Source organism: Dinoponera quadriceps, unplaced genomic scaffold (assembly GCF_001313825.1).
Source record: "Dinoponera quadriceps isolate SergipeBrazil2010 unplaced genomic scaffold, ASM131382v1 scaffold717, whole genome shotgun sequence".
Classification (NCBI taxonomy): Eukaryota; Metazoa; Arthropoda; class Insecta; order Hymenoptera; family Formicidae; genus Dinoponera; species Dinoponera quadriceps.
Genome location: NW_014555639.1, coordinates 2,801,444 through 2,822,808, shown reverse-complemented (window position 1 = coordinate 2,822,808; position 21,365 = coordinate 2,801,444). Strand labels below are relative to the sequence as shown.

The window sequence follows — 21,365 nt, the reverse complement described above, 5'->3', positions numbered from 1 at the left end:
GGGGGGGGGGGGGGGTGTTAAGGTAATTGTATTCTGCAACGATCTTTATGTTAAGCACTAACGAAGCGAGGGTCATTAACTCAGCGCCATTTACTCCGCGAGGGCTCGCTAACTAATCTCGAGGTAAATCCAAATTTGTACGCAGTACGATCGAGGCTCATTGCATTATAGGATCCCCGGTTACACTGGTGTTCCACATTTAGTCCCATGATTCAATACTCTAGTGGCATATATTTGAAGGTTCAAATCGAGAAGCCTGACACGAAAATTTCAAGGTCGAACGAGTAGCTTCCCAAATGAGAATAATGAAATTTGACGCACTGGTGTGTGCGTTTGCGCGCTCGGATTATTGATGAACGGCATCGATTGTCGACCCCAACCTCGTTCCGAATAAATGACGCAGACTTTAATCTCACACGAAGAATACGTTTGATGAGCGTCGAATTAAAATTCGAAAGGAGAGAGATCTTAGCATGAATATGGTAAATAAGTGGCGAAACATCTACGAAATAGGAATGCCACTTCACAGATGTGTCCACTGTTCGCGAAAAGGTCGACATGTCGACGCTCGTATTTTTACGCATCAAATACGCTAATTCGATGTGACGATAAGATAATTCCACGATCTCTCGTGTAGTTCGCATTAATTGCGAATAATATATCTCAGAAAATCGGCCGAGCTCGCACGATTGGCCACTGTACGGCCGTCAGATTCAGACGTTGCTCAACTCGTGTGCTATGGTTCACTTTCCCTGAAACCTCGTTCGCATTCGCGCCGTCTTCGCGATACTCGTCCTCGTTCTGTCGTCTTCCAGCTTCAGCCGGATTATTCCGCGCGATAATTGGATTTCTAAACGCTCGAGCGTATAATCTTAAAGAATTAAGAAAGAAAGAAGAGGGAGAAATTCTGCATAGCGATGTCTGATTAATCAACTGAAAAGGAAAACGATTGAATTACAATTTGCAATTTGTCTCTGGTTGATATCTTCACCGCTTGGTGTTTCATTTAAAAACGAGAGAAAACAAATATGCCGTGCCAGCAAATTACTTTTCTCTGTATACACGGAAAAAGAAATGCCCGAGATTCACGTAGATAATTATTCCGATACTTCTTAGCAAATTCTTATTCGGATTAAGTAAATTTTATCCGAGTAAAAGTTTGCCAAGGAATATCGGAGTCATTGGTTTACCTGAATCCAGCGCTTTTATTCCGTGTAGAATTTCTACGAACGCGGGCGAGTCAACGAACGCAGCATGCCCGATTGATTGATTGTATTTTAAAATAATTAAATGTTGCGGGTGCATATTTTAATTTAAAAAATCGACAAACGAACTTCACCGTCAGTCCGATATCAGCATCGCGAGATGTCGGCCGCGTAAAAGCACGGCTCTCAGAGCCGGTCCGAGGTTTTGTTTGTTTATACACGGTGTTCTGCGGATTACATCGTAACATTACATGCGCGTACGCATCAGCTTTCCATTGGGCGCCTATCGAACGAAGAAAGTGTCCGGTAACTCCGGACGCTGTTCGCGGCCGGTGAAAGTGTCGGAGCGAAGACGAGAGCCGGTCGGACGAGCCGGCTTTTCGTCGGACTATATACTTTGAGGGTTACACCGTTTATTTTACGGCCGCATTACCTAAACATCGACTTCTCTCGACGGACGCGCATGCCCCGGTATTATGCGCAAAATGCTTTCCATATGAATAACTCCCTTTGTACCGGCGAGCTCATGTAACTCGACCGCGCTCTTCCGCGCGCGCACGTACACACATTATGCTACCACGGTCGCAAACTGTAGCAGCGGTTACGCAAAGCGCGGTAATTATAAGTAAATCACCAGGTAAACGCTAAGTTCAAACAACGGCCGTAGACGAGGTGTAGAGCTTGCGAGAGAGGCGAGACTTTGCGATTTCCAAAGTCATGTAATGACGTGACGGTAATCGCGATTTCTCGCTCGTTTGTGCCACGTTTACGAAAAGCCAAGCCTAACGTAGCTTCATTGAAATATCACCGGAAAGTCTTCGGAAATGAGGGAGCCCTTTGCTACGTCGTTGTTAAGAGCGCTCGTGCGAAAAAAGGTTTTCGCACTCGGAAACCGATGTAATATCAGGATTATCCGATGAGCGATCGAGTATATTTCAGAATGAAACGTATCGAAACATCCGAAGATGGGGCTTTTAGATTTTAATCAACGACGCGATAAATTGAATACTTTTTTCTTCACTCAATCAGCGCGCTGAGGCTCGGCTTTTCATTTTTTTCATTAATCTACGGTTTAGACTTAAACCGATGATAATGCAAAAATTGTCCTTTTCTATTCATGTTGAATCATTAAACCGATGGCCTTGTAGTGGTAACTTTTACAGCTTAATGATCAACCATGAATAGAAAAACAATTTTTACATTATATCATCAGGTTAAGCCTAAACCACAGGTTAACCGGGAAATGAAAACTTGAGCCTAAGAAAATACTATATATTTATATTTTTTCTCCTTACGGACGCCTCTAACAATATAACTTTGTAATTACTTCGATTTTGTATCTCCGTCGATACAGAAGGTCAACTTTGTTCGACCAACCTTTCGCACGAATCCCAGCCGATTCAAAGGCAAACCCGCCGTCTATTCACGCGAACGATGCCGGCCTTAATAGTGCAACAGCAACAAAATGCGTTTACTGACACGATCGGGCGAAGAAAAGCTCGCAATTACCCGGCGACCGGTTTTCAAATACCATATTGTTGAATAAACAGACGCTTGTTTGCGGCTCCATAAACCGCAGGCAACGATAGGTAGACCGCCGTAAAAGCCGAATTGCCGTCCGGCTGGCGTTATGCCGCTTTTCGTCGCAGCGGCATTGTTGCGGGAGAAAGAGAGACTCGTCGAAAGTGAAACATCATCCGCGCGGCCACCGAATCGATCGATTCGGTAGAGCGATCGGGCGTTTAATGCCTTCGAATGGCGACTCGACTTTCGCGAGAGCTCGAGAGGCGATCACTGCCGGCGCCTACATAGTCGTTCGTGTATCTAGGATAACGGTATGATGATTAATAACCGCTCGTAATTTCCACGTGTCTCGGCTCCGCCGCATCGGAGCATCGCGGAACCCTTCTCGGCTCGGATTTTCGCAATGCAAATCAGACTTTCTCTCCTACGGCCGAAGGAACGGCAGGAAACATGGATACGGGGTCAGTTGGTGAAAGAAAGAGAAAAAAAAATATCGATATTGCGACCCAGTGACACGGTGAAAGTCACGGTGTAATCGTCGTTGCATAATCGCACGCGAAAACCGAACGACGTTTGTTCGTCGTCATATCGAGCCGCGATACCACCGCCTAATTATCGGCGGAGGAATTTTCATGTGTCCCACTGGGACTCGACCTTGAGTTAGTAGCCAGCATGCCACGTGCAGAATTCGTGTTAGGCGGTGAAGCGGTAAAACAAAGAGGAGAGAAGAGCGGCCGGTTAATTCTCCTCGAATTAATCTCGGCGAACGGCGACGATGGGTGTTAAAAGAGAAAGGTGCACACGAGGCACATGATGCGCCTCTCACGTGCTTACCTCCGATCGGAGCCCGTCTTCCGGAAGCGGATGTGAGCTCACCAATGCGAGACAAAGCGCAGCTGCCAGTGTCAGAATAATATATCTCATCTTGCTCTCGGGTGAATGACTCTGCAAAAATAATAACGCTCCGTTAACATATTTGTATACGTACGTATATGTGCGTGGTGTTATATATCAAATATATATTTATATAAATATATTTTACACATACGATATATATTTGTACGTGTATGCATGTGTTTAAGTCTCACGATTGCAAGTTTATCGCAAGGCGCGCCGAGGTGTCGCGACAATGTGAACTGCAACTTTCTGCGTTGAACACACGACTGTCCCGTTACTTCTCGCGGATATTCGGCGATAATTTCCATCAAAACCGCATTGCGACGGCTGCGATTCCGCGAGAACTATTACGAACTTCCCTGAATTGTTCGGGAAAATGGTTTCGGGCTCAAGAGGAGTCAATGAGAATAAATATGCCCGCGAACAATGCGCGTCTCTCTAATGACAGTGAGAGACTTTTCACGGCCGTGAACCTATTTGTTTCATGGCACTGCTCGCCAAGTATTGTTCGGCTTATCTCTCACGTGCATCTTGACACGCGAAGCGTGCCACGGGTCGGACGTGCAAGCCGGAAATTGCTTCGCGAGAATCGCGAAGAGACGGAGCAGATGAAGAGGTAGGAGATGCCCGCGTGAAAGAGAGAGGGAGGGAGGAGAGGGAGGGAGAAAAGCGCAATGACTCTCCTTTCTCGAGCATGGATCCGTTCGAGACTATCACTTTCGACGGAATGAAAGTAGAGAACGTTCCAGGCGCGGGAGGAAAGGCGCGATAGCGCACGCTTCGCAATTAATCGCGATTTTAATAAAAACATCGCGTCACATCCGCATCGTGGATCTTAATTTGCTCGTGTAATGATTTTCTCTGCATAGAAAATTCGTTCTACTGTGTTCGCACCTCGCAATTAGGCGAGCCGTGTATGTACGAGTCTACATTGCGAATTTATAAATGGGAAGCACTTATAAAGACCGATTAAGCGGTACATGGGAACGTCCAATTAATGATAAATGTATCCAATTATTTTAGGTGAATTTAATTGAACGGAAACAAAGCGGTTTTTCTCAGATTAAACGTGGGACGTCGAATTAAGCTTGAATGTCGGCTTTGCCAGGTGATTAATGTCATCGATGCGCGTGCAATTTTAATGATTGCCAATATATGCCACGTGCGAGTAGATAATCGTGCATTTGGCACGCCGACTATCAAGTATGACGATAATAGCTCCGGGTCAATATAAATTCAGTACGTATCCCTTCTGTTCAGGGACGGTGGTGCAATATTGCATCTTCGAGGTCGCATAATTGTATTTTCGATCACTTCCAATTTCATTCGGCAGAGATTGTAATCCGACTACGACATGATAATGCAGAAATATAAACATATTTTATACGTCTGTGCAAAATGAGAACATTTCGAAAATTTCTTGTCACAACAACAAGGAAAAGATTCGCTCGAAGATGCCGATCGAAAGTCGTAATTGAGATAACAGAAATGAAGCATTATGATCGAACATTCAAAGAACATTCAAAGGACTTGGTTTACTGATTTTCACGCGAGATGAAAGCGTAACGAATGACTTCACAGCCGAATGAAAAGATCAAAAGAATTTTCCCGAAGGAATTTCTTCTGCGAGAAGTAAAAGAAACAATCTTCCCCGAGACACGTGTGAATCAAGTTCGCACGACGATCAACGCAAGTTTCGATTTTCACCTGAAACTTGTTATTCTGGTAAGACTCGCTTCAGGAAGATTTTCACTTCATCGACTTCCTTTCGGTGCCGCGCTCGTACGCGCAAATGAAATTTACGAAAGTCAATTCGCCGTTACATCGCCGTCGAAAAATGATTATTCCCGGGGGGAATCGGCTGAGTCTTTTCACCGAACGTTGCGACCAATGATTATGCTATCGGACGCGTTCAGGTGGAAGCGAATTTCTCAGGGAACGGAAAGGAAATCGATCTATCGTCTACACTCGGTGCTCGCGAACACGCGAAACTCGCAAAACGTTCCACTTGTCACCATCTCGCCACGTGGTCGTCGGATTTAGCCACGAGACACTGAAGATGAGTTCGTTGCGATCGTCCGCAAAAACGCGCCGGACGAATTAGAAAACGGCAAGACGAGGCTGTTTGTGTTGAGAACTCACCACGCACAGATATTATACCCGTCGCACGGTTCTCGTCGTGAGATCGAACTGATGGAATTTTCGTAAAGAAAAAAAAAAGAAATATTGTTTGTACGTCGTCGCAGTGCCCTGAAGGAGCTCTCGGCGGCTCCTACGTTCTCTTCGGAGTTTTCTGTTACTGTCTGTGTAGCGGCGCTTAGTGAGCGGCTTTTATTAGAAGGAGGGGCTCGACACCACCTCCACGCTACACTTATGTCCACGGCCTCTCGTCCTCTCTTTCTGTCACGACGTCCTGAAGAAGGGATCGACCACATCCATAAATTTCGGTCCGTCCACCTGAACATGGGCATTTCGCTGGCAGATACGTCCGTGTTATGATTCGCGTAGTAAACAAGCTCATGGACGTAATCGAGCTATTTTGTGTTCTCGTTCGGCAATGTAGCAAATTGTATTCAAAATTTCGAGACATTTCTTTCTGCAAGTGACGTACTTTGTACGTACTTGTTACGTAATGTACTTTGAAATTTTCACTGCGAGTCCTTTTTCTCCTTCTTCTTCATATCAATCTCAAAATATAATTTGTATTAGTGACATTTAATAGTAATCATATGTAAATATATTTATAAAAATCGTATGAAAATCGTTGTAAAAAAGATATATCTTATTGACATTATTAGTTCATCTTCAATGTCTAGTATATGATAATATTCGTATATAAATTCGTATGTAAATAATATTCGTACATATTTAATAGTAAACGTATTTAGTAGTAAACAAGATCCTTTATTTATTTTTTATTTTATTGTCTTTATTCTAGTTTTATTTTATTTTTTATTGAATCCTATTGTGTTTTGCTTCTTTCTTATTCAATCATTTGCGTCTCAATTGGAAGTCCTTTTCACGATAGGAAGTACTGAGGACATTATCGATGGAGTCAATAATTAATGATCAAATCATGTGATGTGGATAATGTAACACGCGTATAATCCTTGAGTTACGAGCAAAATCTTGCGCAACCGAAGGATGAATGATTATGGAGAAGAACTCGATTCAACGTCTAAAGATGATTGTCTAAGGATAACGAGGTCCGCAATATTGTTGTTTAAAATTTATACGTGTAATTCGATAAAGATCTATTAGCGAACTATTCAACTGATAATTACTTGAAGCTGTCGCTGATAATTACGAGGACACATCCATGATTACTATTTATCGCATCTATCCATGCGTTGCTAACCATTACTTTTACTCGGATCACAAGACGGTAAATACTGCAGCGGTGAAACTTTACTTTTTCTCTGATGAAATGAATCATTAGATGTAAATTTCCACCAATTTGCATTAATCGATGTCGCCGTAGATAATTACACAAAAGCGGACATGTAATGCATCTCTCACGTAGGTTATGATAGATGCTAATACGGCGTGTCACTACATTTAGTTGAGCCTCTTAGCGCTAGACATCGCACAGCGTTTCTCTCGCTCTCGCACTTTGAACTTCAGAACCGGGATGATCATAATAATCTAAAATGCCGTACATAATAATAATGTGTTGCGGAAAAAAGCAGGGTTACAATTAATAGGAAATAGAACGTCGTGTTTTAACTAATCGACACGTAAATATGTGCTTATCAACACATAAATTATATGCGATTTATTTATTTATTTTGTAACGGACTATTTGTAGTGAGGAAAGAGCAATTAGAATAGCGCATGACCAACCACCGCTCTTGAGATGATCTACATGTTATTATTACATCCTTCGTATATATATGGAAGCATCACTGCCTATATAATTACATTAGAAATCGCCTTGAGCCATTTGCAAAAGTTTTGCACGCGGTTTTTATTATGCCACTATTGCACGCGTCTGTTTATGGTTGAATCATTCATTTCTTGCGGTGTGGATGTCTCGTTGAGATTGGAATTTCTCGTCATTCTTATCGAGATTGCGATTCAATTAGCTGGAGATTTCACTTTATTTGATTCAAGGTTACATTTTGAAAAATTCAAGCCTAAGATAGCGAAGATAGGTATATCGTGTTTGCTGCTGATACGTTTAACAACGTTATTTGAAGTACCATCATATTTCGCGGTGAAATGTGAAATTCAGCACAAAACGAAAATTATGCGTCTCAAATATTTATCTTCCATGTTCTCGACATATGTATTCCGGCATTCATTCAATACGTACGCCAAAATGTCACAAATTTTATATATATATTTCAGTTCCAGAAATATATATATATATATATTAGAAATGTACATATATATGTGTGTGTGTGTGTGTTGTGCAATGGTCAAATTTAAACGATTATCTCTAAAACGGAACGCTTCACTCCATTTTACCAAACCTTCAGACAAGATCTCTCGATCTGCCATCAGACATATAGAGACATATGTCGCACACCACCTTTGCTATCCATTCAATTATATATTTATTAAGCCGCACTTTACAACACACTAATTTCTCCGTGCTCGAGCGATTGCGAGTTCACGTTGATGAATTGATTCTCTTCCCTCGACGTTTCCGCTCGTTACTTGTCAGCAAGTTGGAACGACAGCAGAGCTTCTGTGCGAAGCAATTATTTTCCTGCTATGACGAAAGAAGATTTATTTATTCTAACTTGTGTAAGATCAAAAATCCTGGCATATGCAGCAACACCAGAAACTCTATTGATCGCAATTGGAGTCTCCGCAGAAATTCCGTCGCTCATTTATATTGATTTTCTTTTCATTTCGCCATAGAATCGTCCGTCGAATGACACGCAGAGGATTCACTCTATGAACGCATTTCCAACGCCAATATAACTGACGCTAGAGAAAGAACGGCTCGTATGCGACGCTTATTCCGATATCAGTTTTATATTCTAGAAATTTATTCTTGGTCAGTGATAGGAAAGTTGCAACACATTTTTTTTCTCAATGAAGTTTGCAACGCACTTATATATGGATACATTGAGACATTCGTTGAGACAGTGTTGCACGGGATGAATTTTGAAAGTTACAATAAAAATTACAGTGCAAATTACAGTGTATTTTTATAATCGAGAAACATATCGACAGTTCGTCTTAATTTATTATCCTTACATTTTATATGCGTTATTATTTATCTTTCTGGAACTGAAATCTGCTGATTAAAAAATTATTACGTTTCTCAGCCAACTGTGCACGGGTCTATTCTTGCATTATTAGAAAATTGGAAATACAAAGTTGTAAAGATTTTATAAAAATTCAAAGAATTTACAAAATTGAACAAAAGTATTTGTATAAAAAAAGCTACAGTATTCTCTCGGCGTATCCAGTAGGAGAATTTGTCTCTTGATTATTCACGGAAGACAAATTTTCTAATGAGGATATTCCTCGAATATTGAATGTATTCTATGATTCATCAAGGTGAGGATATCGCAATCTTTTTTCTACCGAATGTTCCAATCAGCGAGCAACCGGCCGGCAACGAAAACAAAGAACGAATGTATCTCTCGATTTCACATTAAAAACTTAGGATTATGAGGGCATAATTAGTCGCTGGTTACCGATGTTATCTCGCTATCTTAATCTTTGCACAATTCCTCACATAATACAGACTGCGTATGACCTCGGTATAATATCTATGGAAATGACCGGGAGGAAAGAAGAGAGCGACGTATCGAAGTTTCTCGTTATTATTCTGAAGTACTACTCGGGAGGCCAAGGCGCTCTTTCGATATCCTTGCTAAATCGCATTGAGTCACCTTCGTTGTTCCTATTTCTTTATATCTTCCTCGTCGTCGCTTTCGGCACGTTTATTCATGTTAATCCGCGTTACCAAATCCCCAGTAGCTCTGTTTTGCATATAACACAACGTTTTGTCGCAATTAGAAAGGTGAACAATTTCGTCGGTCGAAGTTCTCAGCTAGTCCAACATCCGAACATCCGTTCCACCGCGATTACTCCGCGTGCTAATTAACTCAGATAACACAATATCCAAAAGTCCGGACATCAGACGTCTTTAAGACGTCTTGAAGATGTAAAGGCGTTTTATAGTTTTGGACGTTGTGTTGTCTAGGGACATTTGAAAGGTACGCGCCCATTTCACTTTCCGATATCTCTCGCACGACACGTATGCATTCCCGTAAACGCTTTGATGATATTTTCAATTGCTGGTACGGAAGCGGATCCACTCGTCACCGGTGAAAGTATGACGTGGCGCGATTTTGTTCTTCTCGAACTGGAGATTGTAACAGTAGCCCATCTGAGCCTGATAGAGTTAAACGAGGGCTCCGCGACAAAGGTGAACGCACAGAGATCTTTTTCAGCCGAATCTTCCGTGCTGCGCAGCGCCTGTCTGAATACAAAGAAATCAACAAATGTTTCTTCCTATGTAGTACCCTGAAATTATTCAAGGAATTTACCGCTGATAATTCACAGTTAGACCTTATGTTCAAGACCGTCCAAAATTCATTTTCAAGTGCTGTACGGATCGTTTTATCAGGCCTGTTCGTTTTAGCCGAATTAGTGCTGTATTGGAACTTCGTTCCTTTTCCCCTCAACGTTAGGTTATATTTTTGTTTCGCTCTACAAGGAGAAAAATAATTTGTCGTACCGCAAATTGTATGCTGTCGCACCAAAAACTGTCAGTTATTATACGGTTAGTAAAATGATTTGTTAAGAGTACCAATTGTCATTCGCTGAATTACTTTGCTCCATATATAAATTATTTTGCTGTAAGAACAAATTAGGGTAAATGTAGGGAAACAAATGTAGGGAACACTATTTGTATATTTTATTTCTCTTAGCAAATCAACTCTTCCTCAGGACAAATTCACTCGGGAGAATATTTTCTATCCTGACAACAAAACTCTTTCTGCTCTAATTACGAATAATTCGCTAATTTGATTATGCGAACTAAATTTTATTTTTATTTTTATCTTTTTTTATTACTGTTGCAACGAATATATAGTAGCAACGATAGTTTTATTATAACAATAAATTTTTTTCCCCGTGTGAAGGCAAAAAGAATGCAATTTAGCTCAGCTAAAATGAACAAACCTATTGATGCGGAGCATCTGCAGATGAATTTAACACTTTATTAGCATTGTCGATATACTTGGCTTCAGTACGAGTTGAACGTTTTATTCCAGGTGCGTTTAGAACGTAGCCGATGTGAAATTTGAGATTTTCACTTATGGGAATTATTCAAAAACAAGTTTTACTGGATATTTTACCGGATATTGGCTGCGTTCCAAACATTGAGGAGAAGGTATTCAAACTGTAAAGGTGTAAAATCAAGTATGCAAAACCTATTATTTCAAACTGTAAAGGTGTCAAGGTGTAAAATATGCAAAACTTATTAATATACAGTAAAAATTCCATAATTACAGACCACTGAAATGTTTCCGTTATTTTTGTAAGGTGAATATGTTAAAATGTAACATGTTAACAAAGTGTAAGGTGAATATGTTTGTAAGGTGAATATGTTAAAATGTAACATGTTAACAAAGTGAATATATTAATTTAATGTATTTTTGCGTATTTTCCAACATATTCCCATATTAAAAAGTAATACAAAAATTTCGGTGGGCCGTTATTCACACAAGACATTTTATTATGTGTAGGCTTCTGGGCTGGTTGACACGATCTTAAATATAAAATCGAACTCAGTAACGGCCTACGTAATCTCATGAGACAGCTATAAGGAAGCTTTACCTGGGCTTCGATCTAAATCATATCCGTTTCGCACTATCGGATCCGTTCCTCCTGTATGTTGTTCTCAGCGGATCTGCACTGTCATATCTCCGCGCAAGGACTCACGAAATAGCAGGTCTAACTAGCTATTGAGCTGGGACTTATCCATGGCGAGCGATTATCATTCTCCGAAGTTGGAAAGAGTAGCTTGTAGCGCGAATGTTGTTAACCTTGCTGTTACTGGATTTGCATGAAAGCGGGTCCGTTCCGATCGCGGTGCACCCATGTATGCGTGCTCGCGACCGGCCGTATTCCGTGTGTTGCTCGATTGCGTCTAAAACGCGAGTTTCACGCATTACACGCGCGACAGTATGACGTTGATCGTCGCTGGTTTGTCGTTTTTTCTCATCCGGGGTAAAAGTGAAAATGATCGTAGTACGGTTGGCACATTACGGCTGGGGCAAAGGTTCCTTCTCGAGCGGATATTCTTTCGGGATCTTTTACCGTTCAATCGGTTTCTCTCTTCCGATCACATTGCGTTTGCTGAAGAATAAAGAAGGCCAGATGTCGGGAGAACTTTACGATTTTCCTCCGCGCTTACGCAAGAGTTTCGATTGCTGAAACTAATAATAAACGTCGTCGGTGGCTAGGTGTACACATTTGTAATAAAATTTAAGTTGGTCGACTTATCGTTGCTGTTGGCGTAATGGTAATTCTAACATATATATAGAAGTTATATATTTAAATATAAGGTATATATATTTATCTTAAAAATTACTTTGAATCTTCATAAAAGAGATATGTTTTGTTTTTAAACTTATGTTATATTTATACACATATATATATTTATTTCTGAAATTATTTTATATTTAAAAGATATTTAAACAGATATTTTAAACAATTTTGATAATAGTACGTATCTAGTTACTTTTTTGTAAAATATAATTTAATGAATAAAATATATTTTTGTGAACTGAGATTGTGGCAGTTATATCTCAGAAACTAAGCGTTTAAAGACATATTTATTAGCTTTTTTACTTATTTTTAATTTACTTTTTTATTTATTTTTGTAGAATCTATCCCATAAGTTTGTCGGAGTTAGAGTTCAGACACAGTCTGTACATGTTTAAAATGAATACGAAAAATATACGTATGTGCTATTTCAAAGAATGATAAGAATAAATTGCATATCTAAAATTGCGAGTTATTATTTGCTGACTCCATCGAGGTTATTAGAAAACATTAATTAGCGTTAATTTCATTTACATCATAGAAATACATGATGGACGTGTGTATGTTATTTTACATACGATGCCCGCCGTGATGCTGCTTATCCAATAGTATTCTCACAGTTACGCGGCCAAGGATTATCTAATTAAGTGAAAAATCTTCTTATTAAAATCAGCAAAAAATTAAACCTTATGTAAGAGGAAGTTGTTAAAAATTTCGTATTACTAATAAATTCCAATTAGAAATCAATAAACATTTGATTTAGTGGCTAAGCGAGTAAGATTCTTCGGAAATTCTGCAATCGAAGATATAAGGATAATTTAGCACGTGCCAATTTCATCAATAGTAATAGCTAATTATAAATAAGATGCAAATTTTGCTATATTTGCAGTATATACGATTGCGACAAAAATTGCAAGTATATTCGATATTGCCCAAGGGGAAATAAAGTTTCTACTTTATAACGCTTTGGCTACTTTATAACGCTTGAAAATAATATTATTACTTTGTCATATAATTACAAATATCCTTTCGATTTGAGATTAATGAGTCCGAGATAAGTGATGTTACCGACAGCTACTTGAATAAGACAACCGTAGAGACAAGACCTTTCTGTTAACGTTAAGGCTTTCGTGAACGTTCACCAGACGGAGACACCTTTGTCTACACCAGGCGATGATCTTTTCAGCTTTAATTATCGCTCAACCTGTAATAAAGTGATTTTTGTATTCGCAATATTCATCGTTCAAACGATGCATTTCATTTGTAAAATGCGTGGTTTTTGAAAGACAGCCGAAAGATTGCTTCGTCCGTGCGTCGTACGAATGTTATTTATAGATGCAATCGATTTCTTATCGAATTCAATTATTGATAAGATACATTTTTTACATGTATCAGAATGCTGAACGGATTAACGAGACTCGTTTATTTTTAATAATAATATAATACGATTAATAATCGCTCACACGTTTATTTTTAATAATAATACCAATAGAGAACTCTCCGTCAACCGACACACATTGATCGGTCAGAAGTTAAGGACAGTCCGTTTATACTTAGAATAGACCGGTTCGAACCGTGGCGATTGATCGAGGATGAAAGGTGAACACAGTGGACTAACGGCTGCAATGATAAGTACTCGTGAACTCTGGGCAAACTAGTTTTTACTGCATTGCTGATTTGTCTGACTTCCTTTTCAAGTGGCGATTTACTTTTAATTTTTTACCTTATTTGCCAATAGTTCTCGCTTGATACGCTATGAAAGCGCTTAATACGATTATAAAAACGATGTATAATAGCAGGCCAAGCAGGAAAGAATTAGCAATTTTTTACACCCGTCTGCTCCGCTTTAGAATATCGATGACGTTGCTGGTTTTGTTAAAAATTTTCTCGTATTCTTTCTTAAAGAAGAATTATGTAAAATAATATTTGCAAATATGTGTGTGTGTGTCCGTATTTCACTTCTATTTATAGCCAATGCGTGTCTCCAATGTGTCGAAGTGAGAAATTTCGGTGGAAAAATCGTTCTAGTAAAGCTTCCTTCTTCGGACATTTTTCCGTCGTTCCGTTCACTTCTTCTTTTTTCTATGGAAAATATATCACTGTAGCTTTTTTTTTACCAGATATAGACAGAGGAGGAACGTTGCGGACACAAAAATGTTGCAAATGGTTCGGCCGTCCACCATACACTACCGTGCATTTGCGCAATGGAAAGTCCGCCAGCTTCGTGTGTGCCGTTCTTTCTTCCCGCCGATGTAACCGCGCTCGATTGAACGTCCCGAAGTTGCTCATCGTCGTGTTCTCTGCCATCAGTCATATACAGTTATTCGAATATTACTAGGAAGTTCCTCGCTAACGATACAAGTTTTTATTGCGCTATAATCTTTTTTCTATAACTCTCTATAATTCTCTTTTCTATAATTCTCTAGTAGCGGATTATGTCACGCGCCATTCCTCTAAAAATACGAAAGCACGCCGATACACATTTTAATGCCGTATATTCCGAGCCAGTTCGTGCAATAACATCGCATAACGACGCTTGATTTCCTAGAACCGTCTTCTGAGTAATTATTTATTCCGGATCATGTCTTACGCAATAACTCTTCCGTATAGGACCCAATTATGGCGACGGGGCGATACCTGAGAGCATTTCATGCGAACCCTTTCTCGCCGAAAAAGTGAAAGGTTACCAAACGCAACCGGTCATTCGCACTTGATCAGATCGCCGAAGAAACACTTGAAACTCACAAGCAGGCGAAATTCACATCTGCTTTTTAGCATCTGCCTTTTATCCCGTAACATATTACATAATAAATTCCTCCTTAATGCAAATATCATGGTCATTCCATGATCATTTTCCGTTTCCTTTCTGATTTTCAAATTTGTCTTTTGTTCGCAAGACATTCTTATTATTTATAAGACATTCTTTTATTTTACTTTGTCACTTCGATTATTTATTGCTTCGACGTTGTGTTCGAAGAAATTCCATCGTATGATACGCTTGAATCGAACAAATCCGAGATCTGCAGAGAAGATCTTTACGGTGCAACGAACTATCTTTAGAATGGTCGGTAAATAATGATCTAATGGCCACTGTTGCAGAATGTACCGAATCTCTTGCACAGGATAACAAATCGAAATACGAAGAAACTCTTGAAACAGAGTTCTCTGATATCTCCGTTGACTTTCTATTTTGCATACAGTTAGATCGACCACTTTCGACTGGCGCGATCGCGAGAACCATCATTAGCGTGAGCGGGTGTGAACGCGTCCTTGCTTTGTGCTCGTAGAAACAGGATACCAACGCTCGTTACCGGGACTCGTTTATTGTTGCCGGTCTGGTATTTCAAGATCACGATCACGGTCGTCACGACCAAGACGGATAATTCTTTGCTGTCACGATAATTCGAAGAGAAGTTGAAAAATATTTCAGCTAGGAAGAGGAAATCAAACGCTGCTAAAATAGAAGAGACGGCCAACGAGGTCGCTCCGGAGAAAGGCTTACAAACGATGACAGATATTATTCTTTCACTCGAAGAAGTAACAAATAGATCCCTTGGCATATTCAATCGATTTTTTCTGTCTTTGATACATACTGATTGATTAAATACCTTATGATGTTTTTCTCTTTCCCGGTTGTCCCAAGTCTAAGATGTTTTTAAGCTTTCTGTTTCATAATAATACCGCCATTTTTCAGTATTTCTACGTATTTCTTTTCCCTCCTCTGTGAGAGAGAAGAATTCGGCAGGCGAGGAGGTTGTTTCACCCGGAAGAGGATCCACAAACGACGAACTCGTTTCTTCGAAACGAGTTCCGCGTGGACGGTGATTATAACGCGTAATCGCTTAATCGCACGGTAAACCGAAGTGCAGCACGATTACGGCGATTCGCATCTCTCAATGCCCATTCGCGATCACTCGGGTAAGATAATTTCGCCATTTACTACGTTACGAAGTTGCAACTCTTAAGGTATTCGTCGCCCTTACGAAAGTCGCTCTCGCCTGTCGTACACGTGCGTTTCACGTTACATACATCATCCGACGTAATTATCCGAATGCCGCGGGGAGGAAGACCTCGTCGTTGGAAACGCAACGACGGAAGTGAACGCGCGACCGCCCCCGATCCCACGCACTATGATTAACGGGAGCCGATATCTCGATACAGCATGGAAAAAGTGCACGCTTCCGCGACCGAGGGGAAAAAATCAGACCTCTGATTAGGCCAGCCTATAAAGCAACCATTTTCCTATTCAACCGTCCAGTTCCTCAAGTACGATCGTCTCCTACGGGCTCTTCCTTCCTAGTTCGTCGCAGTCGTTCAGTTTGGCTCGCCATAAAACTCCATGAACACTCCATTAAATAATCAATTCGAAGGATCGCGCAAATTCGTTGCCAGCGAAGCTGATAATCGTCCCCGCTCGCACTTGATTTATTTCTGTGAATATGTGTGTTCAGCTATAAATGAAGGGTGAACATCGAAATCACTAGGTGTACCTGTAAAGTGTAAATGAGAAATTGCGCAATAGGTTGTGGGATAGAAAAGTAAAGTAACAAGGGCCGAATCTAACTCAAACGTACCGGAAGAAGGAATTCATCGAGAAAGCACTGAGAATTTATTGGAAAAGATGCGCGATGCCATTTTCTATCATGAATCATACGCCGCTGTCGTCGTACGTTAATTCCACCTGAGATTTGAAACTACCCAACAGCAGAATATCGGTGTTTTCAAGATGCTTCTCGTATTGTCACGGATACTATCCCGCTCAAACTGCATCCTCATTCTGGTAGTGTCCAACCTCGCATGTTCGGCGCCCTTGAAGTCACGGAAGCGTGCGACGAACGAGAGCGAGCGGGGCTTCTCGGCGTTCCCGAAGATCCTGGAGATCCAGCTGCCGCTGAAAATCGCTTCGAAGGAGGATCTGGTGGCCTGGTCCAAATACGTGAAGACCCTGGTGGCGTCCAAAATCAATTCCACGTCGACCAGATTGAAGGACATCTCGTCGAGCGGCGCACAGTACGACAAACGAGTGTCCGTCGCCAACGGCTCGGGCTTCAAGTCGTGGGAGATGACGAAGAAGGCGTCCTCCAACGAGAGACGGCAGGGTATCAATTATCCAGCGCGAAGACTCAAGGAGCCTCCTGTGAGCCCTGTGCAAAGCTCGAATGACATGGTGATCGCGTACCCGTTGCCCGTGGGCAAGATGAAATTCACAGCTGCCCAATTACAGGAGCCCTTCAGCCTCCCCACATCGGACGACGTCTACAACGGGCCGGCCGCTGATCAGCAGCTGTACTTTGAGCAGTACACGAATTTCGACGTCAACGGACCGTTTCAGTCCGCCGCCTTCGGTGCCCCGGAAACGTTTGCGCAGCCTCCAGCCGTCACGTATCTTCCGTTACCCTCGAGACCGACTGACGTTGTCCCGTACCAGAATACCCTCGACGGGAACGTCTCCAACTTCGAGGAGCCCGCAAGGCTTTCGACCAAAAACTCCTTGAATGTTCACGTGAAAGCCTTGAACAACAAGCTGGCGGAGATGTCACCGCGGAATCGGTCGCGGCCAGCTGGATCTCTCTTGACTTTTCCGTTCCAAGCGGTGATAACGATCACCCGGCAGCTGCCAGAGGACACCTCGACCTCGAAGACGAAGAATCGCCTAGTGATCCGACCCGTCGACGAATTCCAGTCGTACCTCGAGAAGAACCATACGCTCACGAACGAGTCCGGGCGGGTCAACGTCATCTTCGATGACTTTACCACGGGCACGAGCAAAAAGAAGACCAAGAAGAACGAGGAAGAAAAGGAGGATGAGGAAGAGGAAGAGAAGGAGAATGAAGAAGAAGAAGAGAGAGGGAGAGTAAAGGAAGAAGAGGAGGGGGAGGAAATTGAGCAAGATGAGCGAGAACAGAAGAAGAAAAACGAGAAAAAGAAGAAAGGCACGAAGCAGCAAAATTCAAAGAAGCGACAGCCATTTGTACTCGACAATCTATTGAGGACGTTGGGTATTCTGAGGAAACTGCCGAAGAACACGACCGAGATCACGACACCGGTGCTCTCGATTTTGAGGGGCACTAACCAACAAAAGATACAGGTGGCTTTTGAGGATGTGAGTAAGCCGCAAGTAGTACCCTCGACGTAGAGTTTAATTGTTGAACGACGTAGAGTTTAATTGTTGAAAGTCCGTTGCTGTTGTTGTGCGACGAAATATCAGTCAGCGTGATCGCGCTGTTTTGCTTCCTTTTCGTCTCATTATCCGGCTTGTTTGACTTTTTCAAATTTCGAGTCGGGAAATCCACGATATTTCGGCAGAAAAATATACAGCTACTTAAATAACACTATTTAAATAACTGAAATATTGGAAGGATCAGCGTTTACGCAATAATCTAGAAAAACTTGCAAATATCGCAACAGTTCTGACGAGATCAATATGGTGGAAAAACTTATAATCTATAGTCACGTTCGAACAGGACAAGCGGTTCTTAAACGTGAAAGTTAATTCGCCTTGCACTCACATCCGCGTCCTGAGGACTTGTAACGAATGCATCGTTCTCGTTCTCATTAGATCTGCCGTATTTCACGTCGACACTTAATTAAGCCGGCCGCTGGGGTGATTACACAAGAATACCGTCGGTGGGATTTCGCGTCGGAGATGTTCCTGAGAAAGTGAAATTTGGAAATTTACGACCGTCGGTCATCGTGTCATCGTGTTGTTGCGATCGTTTCTAAGCGTAAAATATGCATAAGGTTGCCGTGATCAATGATCCTTGTTGCTCAAACGAGGATCAGTGGCAAATCCTCTGCTCTTTAACCGGTCACGACGGAGATCACTGAATGTAAAATGCGCCGATGAAAACACGATAATAATAAAACGATAACTCTCCGAGGAGTTATGACGGCTTTTGCATACTTAAACGACTAAATCGCTCGAGAATACCGCAAATTAAAATGCAATTACTTGTTTCAGACGGTGCGCAATCAGGAAAGAAACAACGAAACTTTCGCACAGCAAACAGATGTGAGATTCAAGTTTATTTTATTTATATTATAACAGCATGTGCGTATTGTGTAATTATTTATTATTACGGCGATACGTAACGTTAAGCTATTTTTCTGCAGGATGACGAGGAAGAAGGCGGATCTATACAAGCTATATTGGACTTATTGCCATTAGCCGCACCGATTCTCGAAGAGCTTAGCGACGTAATAAATAGAAACAAACAATAAACTTGTAAAATATAATACCACGTCCATCAAAAATTTTTACAGCTTAACATTTTCAAACTATGAAATATGCGAAAAATATGCGATTTCACTATTATTATTATTATTATTAAGTTTTGGACTCTTACAGCTTTAGGGAGAGTATCGATATCCTCAATTTCTTTATAAGATAAACAATAATAATTATTGGCAATTTCAGCCGGAGTCCGATATTGATCTAGGAGAGCTGCTTCAGGGCGCTATTCCTCTTATCGAAGGGCTTTCTGACGTAAGATTGAAGTGTTCAATGCATGTCGCTTTGAAGATTAGTCGTTAATTTTTCCACAATCAAAATTTAATTCTATCTATAAATTTTAATTCGAAGTTATAGAAAAATATTTGTCCCCTTTTCAGCCAAACGAAGAGGGAGGAATTGATATTCCTGGAGTTCTGGTGCCACTCTCTCAAAGACTCAGCGAGGTGAGCTTATTGAATGATAATTCCCAACGGAGGAATATCCCAAGGCAAAATGTCGATATGTTCTTCGATTAAAAAATTCTCTAGTAATTTTAACTGTCAAATTATTTTCATATGTACTTGATCTATTTAACTACCCGTCGTTCGTTTCAGGGTGCAGACGGACAAGGGAGTGATTCTGGCGCTATTTTGGGACCCCTGATTCAGCTTATAGCACCATTGATCGGACCTATCTTGGGTCCTTTGATCGGCCCGCTAAGTCGCACCAGTAGTGGCGTAAGAAATTTATTTCGTAAAATTCTGTTGAATAAAAAGGGTAAAAGTGTGCACGATTTTACTACGTAAATTCCTGTGGTTAAAACGAGCAAACACGGAACTTGATTTTTAGCCTGGCGGTAAGGAGGGGTCGGGAGCTCTAATCACATCGTTGTCTGGTCCTTTGAGCGAGGTAATTCACACTTTTAAAATATTCACACCCTTGATACATAATTTACGTGATTTTTTCATCATTACTCACGTATATTTGTTTTCGGCGGTTTTAGCCAGGGGCATACGGACAATCGATATTGTCGAATCTTATCGCCGGCATCACTGCCACGCTGAGTAAAGTATGTATCGTAGCTGATGCGCCAAGGTGTCGTAGGTTTCTCGTATTTTCTTTCACCTGCAAAAGAAAAAGAAAATCGCGAGGGAAATCTAACGTATCAATAATTTAACAGCACTTCTCTTTCTCATATTTTTGTCCACGTATTTATCGATCGGTCTATCTATTTAATATTTATTTCTCTGTGTCGTTTATTTATCTACCTTTTTATTTGTTTACAATTTTACATTTGTTTGCGAGAGACAAGTTTTACATTTTAATTTCATATAATTCGTATTCTACGCTTAAAATGGACAACAAATCTCTCGTTATAATGATGTTTCAGGAACTCGCCAGTTCAGCGGGTGATTCGGACATAAAATCTATAGTTAGTGCCGTCGTGTCGGGGGTGCTTGCTGGCACCAGTGCTGGTTCCATGACAGCCTCCAAAGGAGGGCATAGAGGCACATACGGTAACAGAGACACGTACTACGCCCAGACGACTTACGGTCAACCAACATATGGCTATGACTCTTACACAACGTCCAAACCTGTGAGCGATCTTAAAAGAAAGCTTTTACATCGACCATAATATATAATTTTGATCGGTAAGACGCACAATTGTTCGATTAATTTTGCAGGAACCGAACTTCTTAGATATGATTACCTCGGTCTTAAAAGAAGTCCTCGGAGCTTTCTTGAAGCTCTCGGCCACGTCGGCCACTTCCAGCGCAAATCTGTCCGGCACGTCGTCAAGCTCTAGCACTGGTCTGTCAGCCAGTTCCTCGGAATCGAAAGAACAACAACCTACGTACGGTACGCCCACAAGACCGTCTTACGCACCGCCGCCACAGCCCACGAGGCCCGCTTACGCTCCACCCGGATCCACCGGCTCGTCTTACACAACATTCACGAGGAGACAAACCCGACCAAACCCGAACAAACAAATAAAGATATTTTGA

At 41.2% G+C, this 21,365-nt stretch overlaps 2 protein-coding genes across 3 annotated transcripts in view; one reads left to right on the top strand and one right to left on the bottom strand.

Annotated features, from left to right (window-relative positions):
- Nucleotides 1-5,929, bottom strand: part of LOC106745036 — a 27,311-nt gene extending 21,382 nt beyond the window's left edge. For both annotated transcript variants that reach the window (XM_014620267.1, XM_014620266.1), the window contains exons 1-2: nt 5,769-5,929; nt 3,564-3,674 (exon numbers count right to left, since the gene is read on the bottom strand). In XM_014620267.1, coding sequence (XP_014475753.1) covers nt 3,564-3,653 — 90 coding nt within the window. In that variant the 5' untranslated portion in view covers nt 3,654-3,674; nt 5,769-5,929. The remainder of the gene's footprint in view (nt 1-3,563; nt 3,675-5,768) is intronic.
- A 10,943-nt stretch (nt 5,930-16,872) lies between these two features.
- LOC106744962 lies at nt 16,873-21,365 on the top strand. Its single transcript, XM_014620145.1, has 11 exons — nt 16,873-17,911; nt 18,038-18,249; nt 19,108-19,158; nt 19,260-19,343; nt 19,564-19,632; nt 19,758-19,823; nt 19,974-20,096; nt 20,209-20,268; nt 20,363-20,428; nt 20,750-20,956; nt 21,045-21,365. Exons 1-11 carry the CDS (start codon nt 16,873-16,875, stop codon nt 21,363-21,365), a joined length of 2,298 nt encoding a protein of 765 aa, XP_014475631.1.

What these genes read in the sequence shown, in the direction of transcription:
- LOC106744962 (XM_014620145.1), top strand. Translation starts at nt 16,873, where the DNA reads ATGCTTCTCGTATTGTCACGGATACTATCCCGCTCAAACTGCATCCTC. An exon ending in TTATCGAAGGGCTTTCTGAC is followed by an intron (nt 19,633 to 19,757) that starts GTAAGATTGAAG and finishes TCCCCTTTTCAG; the next exon opens with CCAAACGAAGAGGGAGGAAT. An exon ending in TCACTGCCACGCTGAGTAAA is followed by an intron (nt 20,429 to 20,749) that starts GTATGTATCGTA and finishes ATGATGTTTCAG; the next exon opens with GAACTCGCCAGTTCAGCGGG.